The sequence below is a fragment of the Orbicella franksi genome, chromosome 12 (genome assembly GCF_964199315.1).
Source record: "Orbicella franksi chromosome 12, jaOrbFran1.1, whole genome shotgun sequence".
NCBI lineage: Eukaryota > Metazoa > Cnidaria > Anthozoa > Scleractinia > Merulinidae > Orbicella > Orbicella franksi.
In genome coordinates, this window is record NC_138156.1 from 7,094,873 (window position 1) to 7,113,401 (window position 18,529).

Consider the following 18,529-nt stretch of genomic DNA (forward strand, 5'->3'; position numbering starts at 1 on the left):
GCACCCCTAATCCAAGACAATTTGTATTGATGTGGCATGCTTGCAGCCAAAACAGGAGCCAAGATAAATGGCATTAGAGTAAATCTCTGGCGGTTCATTGATTTGAATAATTCTTGTATTCATGAATTCAAGTATGTATTTCCGAGATTCCAAATATAAACTCGCTGATGTGGTCCAGTGAGTTTTGTTATTGACCGATCAGTCAAAGTTAACAAAAGATTTCACGGTCCGTTGTGTTAAACCAAGTACGAAACGAAAACGCAAGTGCGAACAATTATCTGCTCTAGCAATAATTGCCCCAATGACTAAAGATGTATGTTTCTTTTATATTTTAATCAAAAGTCAGATGACTGTGAAAATTAATATCAACAGGGAAAAATGCCGTTTATCAGTGTGTTACGCATTTTAGGAAAAGATAGAATTACAGTGGTTCACAAGTCAGAAGCTGCGACCCGAAATTTAACGTATAGATTTAAACTCACGATAACATCGCTAGAAAAGCCTGCACGACTCCTACGAGAAAGTCAACACGATATTGCCCTAAAACCTCTTCATTAACATTTCCATTCATATCAGCGAGGTTCAAGAAATGTACCTTGTACTATTCGCACATCAGGCGAGCCGCGATTTCTTCTGACAAAGCAGATCATCAGAAAATAAACAGACGCATTCCGCGTTTTTGTAGTACAGCTGTTTCGCAGTTCAAGTATCACTGAAAGATATCCTTCTTTCATTCTTTCAGGAAGAGCCGTTCCAGACATTGCGTGGTCATTGAGCTCACAAATAACTGACAAGCCACAATAACAGCCTTCAATTGACATTTCCTTGCCGATCTCAAACACGCACTCCTCGTATGCGCCCGGTGCTGGCGACGGCGTTTATTCGTTTTTGAGCCCAAGCGGTACAACATTCATGGTTTATTGACTAAACGTGACAGTCATTTAAAAATACATGAATTTCAAAGTTTAACAACAATATTAAGACAACAGACAAGGGAAGCAGACACACTCAGAGGTAATGGTGCCCTAAGAACATTAAACCATGCATTTCGTGCACGCCCAGCCCCAGCGCACATTTTATAGCTGATTCCCTCTCACGATTTCTTTTTCTGACCTTAAATCCCCCTGTTCTATGACGGCAAAGTGACGTTCCACAACACATTACTCCTGCTTTTACGTTGAAACTGAGTACGCCAGCTGAAATATTTATGATTTTTCGAGTAACGCATTAAGCGATATCAGCGCAAAAGCTACAAAGGAAGCGCATACTAGTACCTGAGGATGGCGAATATTCCGTGCTGAAGCCATTCAGTGTGCTGTAGGGAACGCCATAAGATGCGGGGTATGTGTACAAAGCTGCTGCGTCCGTCTGCTGTCCACAAGGATACGAATACGAAGAGAAAGAATTCGCGAACGTGTACGGGTATGAATAATATGCTGATGTATCACTGACAACTGGTGCGGAATGCGAGCTTGTGGGAGAGCTGGCTGCGTCTGTTCTGTAATATCTGGCAAATTTTGATTCATCGAAGTTTGTTGCTGTCAGTCCGCTATCCATTTTCGCCCGTTTGTTCGGGCTTTCGATGCCTGTGGCGGCTATCATACCGCCAATGTCAGCCATGTTTTCAATGAAATGTTTCCTTCTAACATCAGCGATTAAGCGAGTCAGCGGGTAATAACAACAAAAATGTCTCGTTCCAGGCTCTCACATAGCTATCATATAACAATTGTGATTGGCTCAAAATTGCTCTAAAATATTGACCAATGAAAACCCGCCATTTATTTCGGAGCTAGCCAGCCATTTTGCTTGCCTGAAAAACGCGCCATTTTGAAAAGTAAAATTCGTAAACAGAACAGCGATGTATCGGTCGACAAAAGCTCGAAAATGCACCAAAACTACAACTGAAGATTCAAAACATCCTGACGAACCTTCTAACTGTATTATTTGTTTGGAAAAGGTCGTTTGTCGTGGAAAATTGAGCGTCTGCAATCACTGGTTCTGTTTTCCATGCATATTGGAGTGGTCGGAGGTCGGGACTTTTCTTTTGAATTTATTTAGTTTTTAACTTTATAATATCAGTGGATATCTCACTTGTTGGATTCATGGATAAATGAAAATCAATTATTAAAGCTCTCACTAACGCCAAGTATGTTTTCATTTCAGAATACTAATACCTGCCCGATTTGCAAGACCCGATTCCGTTGCATAACAAAGGTATCCCCACCGGACGTAGAAAAGTTATGATTCGATTAAAAATAAGCTTAAATGTTTTGTTCTATCAAGATCTCACATGACGGAATATTTCCACATTGATTCAGCAGTATACAATAGCGCTTTTTAGATCTAGACTTTAAAAGCTAATTTGGCACGTGATTTTAATTTTTAAGGCATTTTGTTTCTTTAGCATAATAACTTTCTTAGTTTTACCTGTCAAGGAAGCGATAAATCTTAACAGATGTGGGTTGATGCAGGTGTAACGTCGGCTTAGAGTTAATTACTGGAATTACCTTTGTGTCAGGTTACCTCTGAAATACTAGTAATACCTTGACTAGTGTGTTTTGGCTTGACAGGAAAATTAAAACCACCGTGATATACATTAGTGATCCGAGCCGTTGCCCAAGATAAGTGCATGCTTTTAACATGTTATCTACTGCTGCCAATAAAACGTGACGTTAAACATGGAATGTTAATCCCAAACTCCCATGTATTTTAAATGAGTGTAAAAGTAAGCAGATGTCATTATCATCCTCTCCACGTCTCCTTTCTCTTTTGAATATTTAAAGTGAAATTCATCTTGACTTATTCCCAAGAGCAGCAGATCTTTTCTGAGGTTTCTCATTAAACCATTTTTTTTATTATTTATCACAGTCACCAATAGACATAATGACTCAAGTTTCGTGTGGTAAACTATTCAAAGTTTGATCAGCTCAAAATAATAAATTGCCTTTACCCGAAAATGTCTCATACAGGTAAATTTTAAAAATAAATTTCAGATTCATTTAGACCCATTCAGATCTCCACCAACTAAAGTTCGAGTAGGAGACTGCGATCAAAGAGTCTGGAATGATGATGACGAATTAGTAGCTGACGACCTTCTTGATGCAATTGACTCAGATAATTCTAATGGTGATCAGGAACCTTCTATTTCTGTAGAAAATCCACGGACAAGAAGCACAAGGCGACAGGTTTGTGTATATATGTTTAATCTGTGTGAAATTGATACTTCTTCATTGACAGTTGCTTAATTTGACAAATTTTTTTCCCAGGGTATCTTCTAATTGACACTTGATGGCACTTTAAATTTTAAATGATTGAACAAGTTGCTTGGCGTCTAGTAAACCACAGAACTAAATCAATTATTTCACTTTCGCATGACTCAATTTCTTGTTGCTGACTTTGTTTTTCAAACTTAAGTTGATTAATAGTGTTAGTTCTTGACTTGTGGGGAACTTTCAGGAAACTTTCATCGGTAATAAATCACAAAAGATAGGATGTTGTAAGGCTTCTTCAGATTGCAGATCAACTTTTTAAATTCATATTTACACTATGGGGTGTGTGTCTTTCAGTTGGAAACTTAAGCTTTGGAGCGGGATTCTTTATGCAGCACATATCCGTTAAATCACATCAATAGTTCTCAACCACACATTATGCAGTTTTTCTTTTTGTTCTTATGGACTGGTCAACAAGTGAGAACTGAACATTTCAGGCAAAGTTTTGTTTCTCATTTTGTTTAATTATCCACAATGGGAAACTGCGCTTGCTAGGCCACATGTAATAACAAAGCTTCATAAGCAATAACCCTTGAAATAAGCAACTTCTGAAAAAAATAACTAATTTACTATAGACAAAAATATCTTTTAGTAGATCCTGAAACTGTTTATTTCTCCTCCTAAATGAAAGAAGATACAGCCATTCAATATTAATTACCGTAGTTAATCTTCACATGAATATTTGTTTTGCAACTACACTGTATGATAAAATGCAAATTCTGTGTGCTATGTTGACTGAAGTTCAGTGTTGATTGTCATTAACACTTTCAAATACATTTATTAGCAAGTTCCTTATTAATTTCAATTTGACGCCATTGAGGAGTCACCACTGAGGTTTCAAAAACAAAAACAGTTTATTATTACTAAATAGGTCTCTTACTTGATATACATGTACATCATAACGCTGGGTATATAGATTTTCATTCTTTGAAGTCAGTGTTCTTTGCAAACAATTCTAGGTTGACAGAAGGGGCAACTCTGAGACATCCAGACTGCTACGTCTTGATGATTACGACCATGAGGACTCCTTCATCGATGACACTGATGAAGCACTGCAAGCATACCTTTATGCTACTTACAGCCAGGAAGATTTAGGCGTGATTAATAATGATGGTGAGGAAAGTAGTTCTGGAGAAAGCTGTGATGATGACAGTGTAGGACAAAGAACCAGTCCATATCAGTTCCGTAACAGGCGTGCTACTCTCAGAACATCTTCAAGAAATACAAGAAGTTCCACTTTTGACAGGTACAGTATGCTTACGCTGTAATTAAGTACTGGTAATTGTAATAAATAATAGGAAAATAGAACTGTGCAATAAGGTACAAATTGAGCAGTTTTGCCCATGTCACTGATATCATATCCTAAAACATGCATCCACTATGTAGTTTTTGTTGGAAATGATTCTTGTAACCCTTAACAATTCAAAGAAGGAGGTAAAACCTGCCACTGGTAGTGCAGGTAATGTTTGGTATCTTTGTTTAGTGCCATTTCATTGGAGGTCAATCTATTTTTTAATTGTCTATGAATAGAGTGGTTTTCAATGAGTGTCGAAAAGTAATTGGTGGTACATAAACTATGCTGCACAATTGCCAGGAAAAGACTTGCATCACTTTTTCATCCAGTTGGAAGTAAGACCAAAACCAATATTATTGTAACTTGTTTGTGCGACATTTTCCTGCACTTTGCATCCACAATATGTAATTACTTCGAGGTTTGATTGGTTCAATGGATGGCCTGCGTCCTTTGTGATTGGTCAGAGTGATTACTCTGGTTTTGGTTTTATGGCACTCAATTGAAAACCACTCTATATTTTCCTGCCTTGGTTATGGTCACTAAGAGCGATAGTATGGAAAGCAGCTTCAGTCGGAAAAACTAAAGTACCAAGAAGTAGGGAGTGATCAAGTCGGCTGAAATACAAATTATGTAGGGTGGGCAGGTGGGTGCCAGGTCTTAAAAAAGTCCCTCTGGTTACTTGCCCAAGTCAATTTACGAAAGCATTCTTTTCCTTTACAGAATATGTATTCAACGACCTTGCTTAGTAGTTTCAAGTTTGTCTTGAGTTTTTATTTGTCAAGTCAACTTATAATATTATTAGATTGATTTTCTGACCTCCTGAGTAAAGGAAGATAATAAAAATGTTTACCTACAGAAGTATTATTGGCCCACAATGAATGCAGAAAGCTATAGTACCATAGGTCTCTATCCATTGATTCCTCTGCACACCTTGTTTTCCTTTGATGCTTGAAATCTAAAACTCAAGGCTATGTAATAAGTGACTTTGCTGCCTCAGAGTTTAAGCATCATTATTTTGAAATTTTCTGCTTTATAAGCCTGTCAGAGATAGGAGTGGATGTATTGTGTCTATCACCTGCAAGCATTGGCAACTTTATAGTTGAAGATGATGAGTCATCAGGTAAGTAGCTATTGCTTAGTTATAATAGTGAGTAACCATTGCACCTTGCCCTGGTGCTGCTACCTCAGTAAACTACAGGGGCTTCTCTAATGTTTTCAGTACGACTGGCTATAACAGGCGGGCAAACATTTTTGAAGAAAAACTTTCCTCTAGATGGTCAAACTAGACGGGCAAAATCATCCTCACAGCGGGTCAATTTGCCCAGTGCCTGGCCCTCAATGAAAGCCCTGAAACAATAATATAAAGCAATGTTTCAAAAACCACTAAAACAGAGACATGAAAGAGTTTCTTTAGTTTATGGATTAGATCATACTAAACATATTTTTGTAACTGTTATGGTACAGAATTGGGAAAAAGTCTATAAACAGCCATAAAATAGTTTAGAAACACATGTTTTCTTGTCTTTCTTGAATTACAAGTTTAGTATTTTAAATAATTTTGTGTCATTAGATGAGCGGTACAATATTGCAGTACCATTTGGAAATCACAGTAAGAAGTCCAAAGGCAAACGTAAGGTGAAAACAAGAAAACACAATAATTCTAGGACAAGAAAAAGTTCTGAAACATCCAGACCTAATGCTAGTACCAACAGGAGATCACAACGATCTCACAAACCTAGGAAACAACAGGAACCTCAGGAGGAGAGTAGCAAGAGTAAAAGAAAGAGACAGGTAAGGAAGATAACAAAGGATGATGCAGTAGATATAATTATGGTTCTGTCACTGAACAAAAATTATTAAACTTTCCATACTTTTTTTCTTACTGGTTCCAGTAGCATGAAGTGACCAGGAGTATTTCTACTCCCCCCTGGATGGGATGCTAGTTCATCGCAGGGTTACCCCCAGCATTAAATTAAATTCGTCGGTACCCATTTATACACCTGGGTAGAGAGAGGCATCGAGTTAGTTAAGTGTCTTGCCCAAGAACACAACACAGTGTCCCTGGCCAGGGCTCAAACCAGGACCGCTTGCTATGGAGTTGAGCACACTAACCATGAGGCCACTGTGCCTCTGTTAGTGTATTAACTTAAATATTGTGAATTAGCCAATTTGATTTTAACTGATGGTTATTGCATAAACTGATGCCAGCAATTTCAAACCTTGCTGTCAAGAATTGGCTAAAGAAATGAATGGTAGTCACCTAATATATGAGTTTTCAATAAATTTAACTTTATTCTTTCAGAGGTTGGAAGCAGGTAAGAAAACTAAAAATTGTAGTTAAGAACAATATTTGGCTAGGTTATAAGTGCATGTGCTTTAAAAGCATTTGTGTGCTCTTTCCTTGATTCATCAGACCTCTGTCAGTGATGATGAATTTCAACCAGGGACATCTTCAAGAAGTAGATCACCAACCAACCAGCGATCGACTGATGGCTGGATCAGCATGGCCACAAAACGAGCTGAAGCACATTCTTTGACCCCATCTACAACTAATCAGAGAACAGTTACTAGGTAAATTATGCATGTGTCAGATACCAAATGCAACTTTGATAATAAACATTCCTGTCCACAAATGTATGGTTCCAAGAAATTCCATTATACCAACCACACTGACAGGGAGATCATTAGAAATTTTGAGGGATAGGGTTTCAAAAGCAAAAGATTTAAAGGGAAAGTATGAAGCATAAGTGAAATTTTATTTATTGAAAACCACTTCTCATGTTAGCAGGGCTCTTAATCCTTAAACCATGTTCCCCATTGGCTATAATTTGCAAGCAAGTCATTTGTATTACTGCATAGAGAGGTTTTCAATTGAGTGTCGTAAAACCAAAACCAAACCAATTACTTACCAATCAGACTACTCAGCCAATCTAAAACCATTATATTAAAACCAAAACCAAAACCAAAACCAAAGTAATTGCCTAATTACTTTCGACACTCAGTTGAAAACCACTCTATTTACAATGATATTATTTTAATCTCGCAGGAAACGGGCCTGTAAAGGAAAGAAGCCAGTTGAAAATGGAGAAAGTTCCAATCACAGTGAAGCATATGAAAGTAGTAGTGATTCTGAGAATGAAGTTTTAAGTGAGCGAATCAAGAAAGCAAGGGTTAAAGCTAGAAGTGATGTCAAGAAAGAAAAGGAATGCCAAAATGTATCAAAAACATCTGTCACTACAAGAAAGAGTGAAAATAAACAGACTAACAAGTTTTGTGCAAGACAGGAGCTGCAACAACGAGGCATTGGTTCTCCCTCAACATCTACATCCACTGAGATGCAGGAAGACGATTTCTCCATTGTTACATTTGTAAAACCCACTCCTCAATCTAACAAAAAGCGATCGATATTCACCAAAAGACAGCACAGGTCTCCAAGTACTTCATTTGATCACTTAGAAGGTTATGCCATTTCCCCTACTGAAATGCAACGAAAGAAAAGTGGCTTAACCAACCATCAGCTTAAAACCATCAGTAATCACAAGAGAACAGAGACTTCTTTGGTACACAAGAGTGATACTGTTATTAAACTTGAGATGTCACCCTTAGTTAAGAAGAAAAAACCCAGGCGAGCAAGAGTGTTAGTAAGCAGTGACAGTGATTAATGTGACTTGTGACTGATGTGAAAGATTTGTGAGACGTAACATTTTTTGTAAGTTTTTTAACAATATGTAACAAATATGTGATTATACGTGGTCATACACTGATTAACACTGTGAAGTATTCTTTTTCTTGTCCAGACATAATTAAATAAAAGCTACTGTGCTAGTGTTAAATTTCAGGCCCCAGTTGTTCGAAGGCTGGATAACGCTATCCACTGGACAAATCGCTTTCTAGTGGATAAGTGTTAGGAAAACAAACCAAGCTATCTGCTGGATTTATCCGGTGCGTGGATAGCATTAACCACTTTCCCAACAACCCGAGTGTGGTGTTTAGGTCTATCGTGAGTCCAACATGGGTTGTACATGTATTTTGCAAAGCTCCTCCAAGACTTTAATGGACCTTTTTGGCGATATGGCCAGTTTTAGTTCTGTTGTTTCAAATAGCTATTATGGGATGCTTAGGGGGGCAAATACGGTAACCATGTCTGATGAGGAACAGCTCCTCTCACCTCTCATTTACAGATTAGTATGCAAGCATGTACCAGTTTGTTATTGGTTCAAGTGTTACCCTTTCACTATTTACACAAATCTGAAATAGTACAAATAACAGACTATTTCTCCATGTTATTCAAGTTATGCTGATTAGCTGCCAACTCAACACCATGAAACCGCAGGTGGTATGAGTTGATGCTGATAACTTTATTTATACATGGTAAAAATTCCTTCAGCATAATTTAAAAGTATAATATATAAGTCTGCCTAACTAAAATAACTAATAATTATTTTAATAGCATTATAAGAATAAAAACCTATCATGTTACCAAAGCTGCTTTTCAAGGACGTAGTGTCTCATTCAAAGCTGTAATGACGCAGTTTACCTTTAAATTCACTTAAAGAAACTGTAGATCAAAGTTCACCAGAAAGGCTGTTCTACAACATAGCACCCATGTAGGAAAAAGCTTCACTTTATAATTTTTCCAAATTGACAAATAAGAAGAACCTTCTGACAAAGGGTTCCTTTGTCCAGGAAAGTCACAATTATTTTGAACTATTTTGACTGTAATATTTATATAATATTTGCAGTCAATGAAAAATTGACAAAGAACAATCATCCACAACTTAGCTTCCTTAAAAATTTCTTTATTTTGTGCAATAAATGTACTGTACATTTCAAGCATAATATCAAATATACAGTCATTTAGCTTATACAGTACAAACTTATTGATGCAGATAAACCTTTTCACTGAAACACTGTTAGTACACTACAAGAAATTATTTCATTATTATTATCATATCTGTATTTTGCCCATTAAAGGAATAAAGCATAGCCTCCTTTGCTGCCATTCATTCATTCATTCATTCATTCATTCAGGCTGGATCAAAATAGCGAAAGAAAGGGTTATTGAGGAAGAGGACCCAAAAGTTGTCTTAGCTCTCATTCAGCACGACTTTGCAGTTGTATGATCAAGCTTGCTCAAATAATGAAAGAGTCGCCACTAACATTTTCTTGCCATCCAAATAATGGCAGTTTCTTGCTCCTAATTACCACACTGCTATATTCCAATTCTTTATACTAGCCACCAGTTGACAAGATATTAAACCCTACTGAACCCCTATGTGACATGCCGAAGGAACAGATGCATACATGTACAAGGGGGGCTATACAAAACACTGACATAAATCTGCACACAGCAGCAGCAAGCTGTTGAATCAAGTCAGGATTTTGTAGTTTTTGTGAGCATTTCTGAATAACTTTGTTGCGTAAAACAAGTAAATGAACACAAATGCTTAATATCAACTTGTCAACTCTTGCAAGTCTCCAGACATTTCTAGTAGAACACACATAGTACTGTGGTAGTAGTTTTAAGGCATGAAAATGGCAAGAAAAGGTTAGATCATTTCCTTGCTTGTGACCCTTGTTGTTTTGTTCCAGAAAATACACATACACCTCCCACGGATGGTTTTTAGTTTGAAACCCCCCCACCTACCCCTTTTGAAATTCCAGTATAATACCTTCATACTTAAGATTTTGTGACCCCTCCCCCTTGGAATTCCCATTAACCTTCTTTGGGGTGGGTATGGATACTTTCTGGAACTGCACATTGCAAGATAGTGATCATACAATCCCAAAGTTTAAAGGGTTGTAAGAAATATGTCAAGCAAGTTTTCCAAGTAACGCAGTACATACCTTAGAAGCAACACATTTGTGGATATGGTAGCTGAAACTTAAGAATCATGCAAAGCTTAGGCTACCAATGTAGACACGATTGCAGTTAGGGTGTCCAATTGGACCAGACTTATAATTATTTGCAGTGCCTTGTAACAGGTAAGAAGAAACCAAGCACAATGCAAAAAAAAAAAACATATCAATCAACCTCAATCAGCAAAGTCAGAATGCATGGTTTCCAAATCATTATTAATAACAAACTCAGAATTAACACCCCAATCAAGAATTTTAAAATCTGGATGTAGAAAATTAATTTGACAAAGTGCACTTTGTCGAAAACCAGCCACAGATTCAAACAGTCTCCAAAATTAAGGCCAAATTCAAACAAAGAAAGCAATAAGGATGTTTAGCCCTAGGCAGAATATCTTCCTTTTAAGTTGACGACCAAGCTTTGTCTCCGAAACTTGAATGTACTGTAAGCAGCTCATTTCCTTCTAAATGTACGAATACCTAAATATCAAGAAAAAACCAAAGGATGTTTGGGGCGGGGCGAATTTATTTGATATCCAGTACTAAAAGTAACTCAAATCATTGTCAGAGTATCTATAGGACACCAAGTAAAATCAAGTTGCATTATACCTTTGTATAGTATAAAAAGTCAGACTGGTTTTGTTTCTGTTGTTGTTTAAGAGGTAGGGGTATATGGTTCTTGTAGTCCAATGGCATAACATTGTGTGGAACAGAGATGGCCAGAACTTACAGTTGAAAGAATCTGAAAGGTTTTTTTTAAACATTTTAGACATAGTTGAGCTCAGGATTGTTAAATGGTGATAAGTTGCTATTTCATTTTAGTTTTAACTTTGTATTCTGCTGCCTTATAATTTACCATTGTACAAATCAGCACCATCATTAGTCATGATACTGTTAATTACATTCACTTGAGAGAAAGCAAGAGAAGTTGTTTTTGCATTGAAAAGAAGTGTTAAGTACATGTATGTTACAACTTATGTATTGTATATGGTGCACTGTTACCAAGAAAGAATGATGATCATTACATTTTCCAACTAATTACGTTTGAAAATCTTATGATTGCAAAGGATCCACATTTGTTCACATATTTTGTGTCAAGAAAAAGATGTCGAGCAACATATTACACAACAGTATTCCAGCCTTGTGATTTGAATCACATTTACTCAGATTCACAGCAGTGTGAATTAATATAAAAGAGTCAGAATTTTTCTCGTTGATTCAAGGTTAATTGACCATCAACTTATAATAAGCTATTATCAACCTTTTCATGCAGTTGCTTACACCAATAAACTACAACAGCCAAAAAATGGTAAGCTTCTGCAACATGTATAGAAAGCAATGTGAGAAATATATTACAAAAATGTTGCAAGAATCTAGCAAGCTATATATTGCAGGGGTTTCAATCAAATGGTTTACAGTACAGTGGCTCCTAATGGTAAAGCTCTAGGAATGACATGATGAAGTTGAATGCGACCTAGAAAAACTGTACCCATTTTAAGCAACAGTTTCCAGGGCTTGACACTGATATTAGCTACCAGTAAGTATAAAGGCAGGCAGCAATTGTTCGGCTTAGCACCAGTTAAATATACTGTAAATTCATGCAAAAGCTTACTGGTCATAGAGATCTCAAGGCATATAATCACTACGGCTACCTTTGATGTTCAAGAGCACAATTTGAGGTCGAAAAACTAATGCTTTATTCTGATAGTAATTAACGCACATTCCTGTTCAACCTAGTTATTTTTCTTTTCTTCCAAAGTACAGTCAATAACATGCTGCAATGTGCATGTCAGTCACCTACCATTTGCAAACTAAAAGTTGTACTGTACACTCTCTACAGCAGGCTTAAATTTCTGATTCTATATGGCTACATTTTATAATTTGCCAATCCCTGTTCTGGTTGAAAAAGCTGCTCAAAAGTTGAACACCGGTTATCTTTAATTTGGTTAATCATATTTTGTGCTAATGTAAACAAATTCACAAACAATGAAATTCTCTTGTAAACTGTCAGTAGTATCTTAATTTGAAACCCCTGCAAACTTAATTATATAAGTATTACTAATGACTATGACTATAATTCTGCATTTTCGTTGTCACCTCCAAAGGCAAAAAAAAGTACTGTACAATGATTAGGATATGAGATCGTCTTGACTTTTCTTAACACATGCTTTGACTTTCTTCTTGAAAATTCCATAGTAATCTTCCCTCCATTCTTTCTGTGAAGTAAATCATACAAGAAAGCCATTCAACATACAAGTTATTATTATATCTCTCAGTTACTACATGCACTGTGATTGGTCAATTTAGCGGGTTTTATAATGGTATTCTACTACATGGCCCGCTAATATGTAAAGCTGTTTTTGTTACCAAAATGTTTCGAGATTTATCGCAATTTTTTTTAACCTTTATAGCAAGTAAAGTTTAAAACTTTCTTTTACTTTAAATTGTGTATTGAAACGTGCTAAAGACTTTTTAAACAATGATTTCATATTGACTTATTTGCTTTAGACATGTGTCAGAAAGTTGAAGACGTTCTGCATGAATAACAATGATTCCCAAACCACTCAGAAGCACAGTAGAGATATAATAAATATCTTACTAACCTTGTCTTCTCAGTCTGTACTGTAAGTTACGGATCCTTGTTTTATGGCCTAAGTGTGAAGTGCGCCAGCCATAAATCAAAGTGGAAAAAACTTGGTGCATAACTTACAGTATGGACCTCAAACATGGTTTGTAAGATAGGAGAGTAGATAAGATAAGATAGTTTCTCACAATAATGTTGTACAGCACCTCTAAAATTCATTATGAAGCTTACTGTTGATTTCCTAGAAATAAATTAATGTAGGAAGACAGGTTCAAACATCATTCTAATTTATTATTCACTTATTTATTATTTATCTTGTACCTACTTGCAACTTGGAAGGAAAATTACTACTTGAGAAACAACAGAAAAAAAGAGCAGTACGGTGTACTTACAGCAGCATCGACATTGGCGGGAGACTCGTCATTAGGGTCAGAAATCATGGAAATAACACTCATTAAAATAGATTCAACTGTGTGGATTGGCAACCAACGTTCTGATGCACGTTCATAACCAAATTTGTCTTCACCAGGTTCATGAAGGATTGAGATACAGACTTCACCATCTTTGTGCACTACAAAAAAAAAAAACAACACTACATCACTACCTTTTTTTAGGAATCATGGTTTGTAAAAAAAATCAATAACTTAATAAATTATTATAAGTCAATATTTTAAGTCTCTGGTTTTAGTTGAAACCCCTAGTAAGTTAAAGGAACTCCCCTTTCATTTGAAACAGAAATATTGTCTGCAACATTGGTCTGCTTGAATTGTATAAAAAAGAAAAATTTTGCTTTTTGGCAGGGTTGGGTAGGTTTGTACATATCTTTTGCATATTGATTTAAGTTCATTAGAAAGGAAATGATTGTAAATAAAAGCTTCCTAAAATGTGATGAGTGTGGGACAATTGAAGGGGTGCGTAGAAAAAAGCCCTAAGCGAATCTTGATCTCATGTCAAGTTCTCCTTTTCTTCAAACCTAAGACTTTCTGCTGTACCAGTCTGATATTTTAACCACTGAGCTAGTGAGAACTATTGAGGAGCTTGGAAATTTTGCTCGGTTCTTCTGTACCAAGCATCCCGCTGATATATTCGGTTAGGATTAGCAGTCTCAAAGTCTTTAGTGTATGGTAAAATATTGAATCAGGGTAAATACGAGCCTCTGTGAAACCCTGAAGAGATGTTCATCACCTACAAGTGCGTCATGGAGCTTGGACAAATCAAGAGTCCTTGATACGATTTGAAACCATTACGTCCTGCAATACCAGTTTCATGCTCACTGAGAGGTAAAAGGTATGTAGGTAAAGTCTGTATATGAGTGAAGTGACCCATCAGGCACTAACCATGAGGGCCACCGCACCTCCTGCTCACTGAGAACTGCTGGTGAATCCATCACATGTTCTCAGTAGCTTAGTAACCGGAGATTCTGCCTGGTATGCAAGAGGTCATAGGTTGAAATTTATTGTGTCATAGACTAGCATTTTTATCTGATCCTACACTCATTAAATAGCTGATTAATTAAAATCTCATTGTGATCATATTCTGCAGGATTTTAGTATTTATTGATCTGGGCAAGTGAGAATGAAAAGTTACTTGCCTGGTAGGAAAATCTGCTTGTCCCAGATAATTGGACAACACTTTTTTCAAGCCCTGGTAATAGTAACTGGACCAAGTGGAGTACAATTCAGGAAGTAAGTGGGCAATTAATGTCAAAATCAGACAAGTGCATCGAGCAAGGCAGATTTGAAATTACACGCATAATGACTATCTGAATTGTACAACACAAGGTCCAACTACTAATAACAATTCCTCACGCAAAACGTTTCGTATGGAGAGGAGTTTGGATTTGCATGAAAATGAAAGAGCAGATGGAACAAATTTTCATAAGAATTGTTTCATACAAAGACTTGTTCTAACACAGAGGCAAAAGGCAACTCGGAAATGGGCCATTTAAATCTTATTAACAGCAAAATTTGAGATTACAAAGTCATTAAGAACTTCTTTGAAGTAAAAAAGATGGTAGTATTTTAAGTTTACAGACAGTGAGGAAACATAAACAGGAAGCCATTAAAGTGCACCTAACTGATGTGCGAATGACACAGGTGTCTTAATATAGTAGGTACCTAGGTCCTAAAAGTTGCAATTGAATACTTGTAATTTGACACCCATATGATCCAGGGCTGGAAATAACAGTCGGTCATCGGACATTGTCCGACCAAATTTTGAATATGTCCGGCCAATTTCAAATTATGATCGGACATGATGTCCGAACATTTAACCAACACCAAGTTATTGTCCCAGGGCTCAAAATTAACTTTTTCATTTGGGAGCCAGCTGGCGACTAACGGAAAAATTTTGGTCGCCAGATTGTAAATATTGGTCGCCAACTTATTTATAAATAACTTACACAAGAACACGATTTTATACGTTACTTTGCATGCAAGAAGTCACAATTGAAGAGTGAAAACTATTAGAAACAACATGAGTAACACTTAATTATAAAGCTACTGTTGTTCTCAGGTGATATGTCTCTGGTCCAGAGGTGATGGTTGTCTCCATAGTCATTTTATTTTCAAATGAAGATGTTTTAAGTCCGTGGTTTTCATTGTGAGACAAAAACGGGTCCTTACGTATTTTCCCTTTGCTACTTCTTCGAAATGCCGTTCTTTATTTTCGACTTACTTTCTTCGAAGGATTCAAAGTTTGGATTAACCTTTTGGCTGAATCTCCATTCCCCACAAGTAAAAACTCACGTCACTCCTTCGACTGATTGGTGTCTGCCGCCATTTTTGCGGCAAATGAAAAGCACATGGTGTTGAAGTTGGCCTGCGATCCCAGTTTCAGAAGAAGCCACTGAAACAGTATGGCATGCCGTGAACGCAGTATTGACGTGTTGAAATACATTCAATTTTTCCAATTATCTTGTAATATTCAGACATTATCTTACTGGGGACAGAAAGGTGAGTTGTGTACTAGCTACCATATCCAATTGATTTCCTAATATAAAGATTTAAAAACAAAAGTTGCGTTGTGGTTTTCTTTAGTTATCGGACAAAATGCAAGTTGCCAGCTGGCGACCACTTCTGAAAATTTAGTCACCAGTGCTCAATTTTTGGTCGCATTGGCAACCAGTGAGTCGCAATTTCGAGCCCTGTCTCCTACTCCATCCATAAAATTTGTTTAGATACATTGTTTAAAGGCTCAAAATTGCAACTGGTACAGTCACCAATGCGGCTAAAATTTCATCTTTGGCGACTAAAAATTCTGGTTTAGTGGACAGCCGAAAATACGTCTGTGTTCACAGGCTACCACAATGGCGACTACGTTTCTCTGTTATGACGATCAATAACGGTTATTTTCTCAGACACTATGTCCCTCTAGAAATACATAGTCAAAGATCTTTGCTTCTACGATATTCAACATAAGAAAAGAAAGCAATATATCCTTTTGCTTTGCTGTGGAGGATTCCCTAACATCGGAAAACTTGCAAATGGCTGAATGTGTTGGAAGTTGCCTTATAATGCATTGCAAACCCTTGAGCATTGAGTAGGTCATGTATGCCTACCAATGGTGTCTCTTAGAATGCGTGAATCCTTCATAGACATTACATTAGCTACCTATACAAAATTAGTGGCCAAAAAAGTGTTGGAATTTTTTTCTTTGCAGATTTTATGATTGAATTCTTTTCTGAATAAAATTCCTCCTTGATTTTTATCACTTACGTTGCCGGATGGCCACTCAAGAATTTTTTAATTTTGGGCCCTTATGACTCTGACAGTCTGAGCCATATCCAGGAGCCCATTATGGACTGCTGCCATATCATAAAGCAGAAGTGTTCATCTTTCCTGTACTTGCCAAATAAAGTACTCTTCAGAAATCACCCTATTATGTGTTACGTGCATTGCGATATGCTGTTAGCATTTCAAGTATGTACCATACTCGGCTAGAGTCCTATGGGGGTCTGAATTCGCGTAAATTCAAACTAAAAATAGATCGGCCTGTGAAAATGTTGGGACAGGAATAATTGGGGTAGTTTTGCACTCCTAGTGATGGGCTCCCGCTTTAATAGTAGCTTTCAATAGGAAACTAGGTTTGCTTGAAGAACACATAACCAGGAGAGATCATTGCAGTCATCTAGTAGATAAAGTCATCTAGTTAATCATAAATGATAAATAAATCAAATTTAAATTTAGTTTTGAAGGATTTGTATTGAAAATCTTTACAGCATGCTTATAAATTTTATTATGCTAATTAATTATGCTAATCAATTATGCAAATTAATGTCCGATCAAATTGATGAGATGTCCGACCAAAATGAAGATTTGAACGGACACATGTCCTGTTAAAGAAGAAAAATTATTTCCAGCACTGTGATCACATGCCATTATGACTTACATGACAAATAGGAGACCAATCAGAATCAAGAATTTTGTTAAAGTTATGATTAATTAATTTATTTATTTAATAGTGGGATAAAAAAAGAGAAATATACACGAATTCTGAAGAAATAAGGTGACCCAGAAACAAAGATCAATCATTGCTTACAATTGTCTGAAAAATAGACCAGTTTAACACAAAATATGATCATCAATATGATATATAACCTTACGAGGAAATTTAGAACTCATGATTAGGGGTCCTTATAGTTGAATATAAACTTAAAAAAGCCTAAAATGGGTTTTTGTTGATAAAAATTGGCTATTTATCCATGCCCAAAGAGTTTTACTTTCAATCTTTGAGGAAGCCGTGTCTAAACGAAAGAAGAATCATCTAACATAAAAACGTCATCGCGGCACAAAACAAAGAGAAAGAACAACGTGCAAAGGAAAGGTACACGCATTGGAAAAATCATGCCAAGTCGTGACGAACTTACCATTTGGATGCCAGAAATCCGATATAAATCTCATTTTCGGTGGTCTTTGTGGGTATTCTTTAGGAAAATACAAGTGCGCTTTGAACAAGCCTCCCTCGCTACAGCAGACAGCAAAAAAAGGACAGAATGAGCTTTAGACTTGTAAATATTAAGGGAGGTAAAACATGTACACGAGACCACGGAAAGAGCGCCCTGTATAATCACGACTACAAAAGCATTTTTTGCGCCAACTTACTAAAAGGTGTCCGGGGGTCCAACCACCATTAATTCCCATTTAAAAAGATTGTCATCGTCGATAAGGCCAGCAGAAAAACCTTCAGTCGGATTCTTGGTTAGTTCTGATGAAAGGAAACGACGCCATCGAATTAGCATTGCATTGGCACAAATATCACGCAAAAACAGCCACAGTTTTGGCTAAAAACCGAGAAAGATCGCATACCCTTAAGCTGTCTCTTGAGAAGAAGAGCACCTTGTTGTTCTGCACTCATTTAGCTGGCCAACAAGACAAAGTACGCCGTTTGAAGACAAGTCTTAAAACAACCAAAGACCTCTCAAAATTTTTCGAACTTCTCACGCATACTCTGTGAGTAATTTACCTCGTTTTCATGCTGCCCGCAACCGGAAGTTAACTCATATTTGAAGCTTCCTTGTTCCGGTTA

General features: G+C 36.8%; 3 protein-coding genes across 3 annotated transcripts in view; 1 reads left to right on the forward strand and 2 right to left on the reverse strand.

Moving 5' to 3' along the window:
• LOC145463463 (heterogeneous nuclear ribonucleoprotein L-like) overlaps positions 1 to 1,719 on the reverse strand; it is a 29,118-nt gene extending 27,399 nt beyond the window's left edge. Inside the window, exon 1 of the mRNA XM_081447217.1 lies at positions 1,275 to 1,719. Coding sequence (XP_081303343.1) covers positions 1,275 to 1,620 — 346 coding nt within the window. The 5' untranslated portion in view covers positions 1,621 to 1,719. The remainder of the gene's footprint in view (positions 1 to 1,274) is intronic.
• A 76-nt stretch (positions 1,720 to 1,795) lies between these two features.
• Positions 1,796 to 9,549, forward strand: LOC145463465 (uncharacterized). The gene is made up of 8 exons (XM_081447219.1): positions 1,796 to 2,029; positions 2,164 to 2,214; positions 2,994 to 3,185; positions 4,229 to 4,515; positions 5,601 to 5,683; positions 6,134 to 6,354; positions 6,977 to 7,134; positions 7,610 to 9,549. Exons 1-8 carry the CDS (start codon positions 1,859 to 1,861, stop codon positions 8,223 to 8,225), a joined length of 1,779 nt encoding a protein of 592 aa, XP_081303345.1. The 5' UTR covers positions 1,796 to 1,858; the 3' UTR covers positions 8,226 to 9,549.
• A 2,549-nt stretch (positions 9,550 to 12,098) lies between these two features.
• On the reverse strand, positions 12,099 to 18,447 carry LOC145463468 (ubiquitin-conjugating enzyme E2 G1-like). The gene is made up of 5 exons (XM_081447221.1): positions 18,310 to 18,447; positions 18,106 to 18,208; positions 17,871 to 17,968; positions 13,396 to 13,574; positions 12,099 to 12,635 (listed from the first exon to the last, which is right to left on the reverse strand). The coding sequence occupies exons 1-5, from the start codon at positions 18,356 to 18,358 to the stop codon at positions 12,549 to 12,551; spliced, it is 516 nt and encodes a 171-aa protein (XP_081303347.1). The 5' UTR covers positions 18,359 to 18,447; the 3' UTR covers positions 12,099 to 12,548.
• Between the last annotated feature and the right edge of the window lie 82 nt (positions 18,448 to 18,529).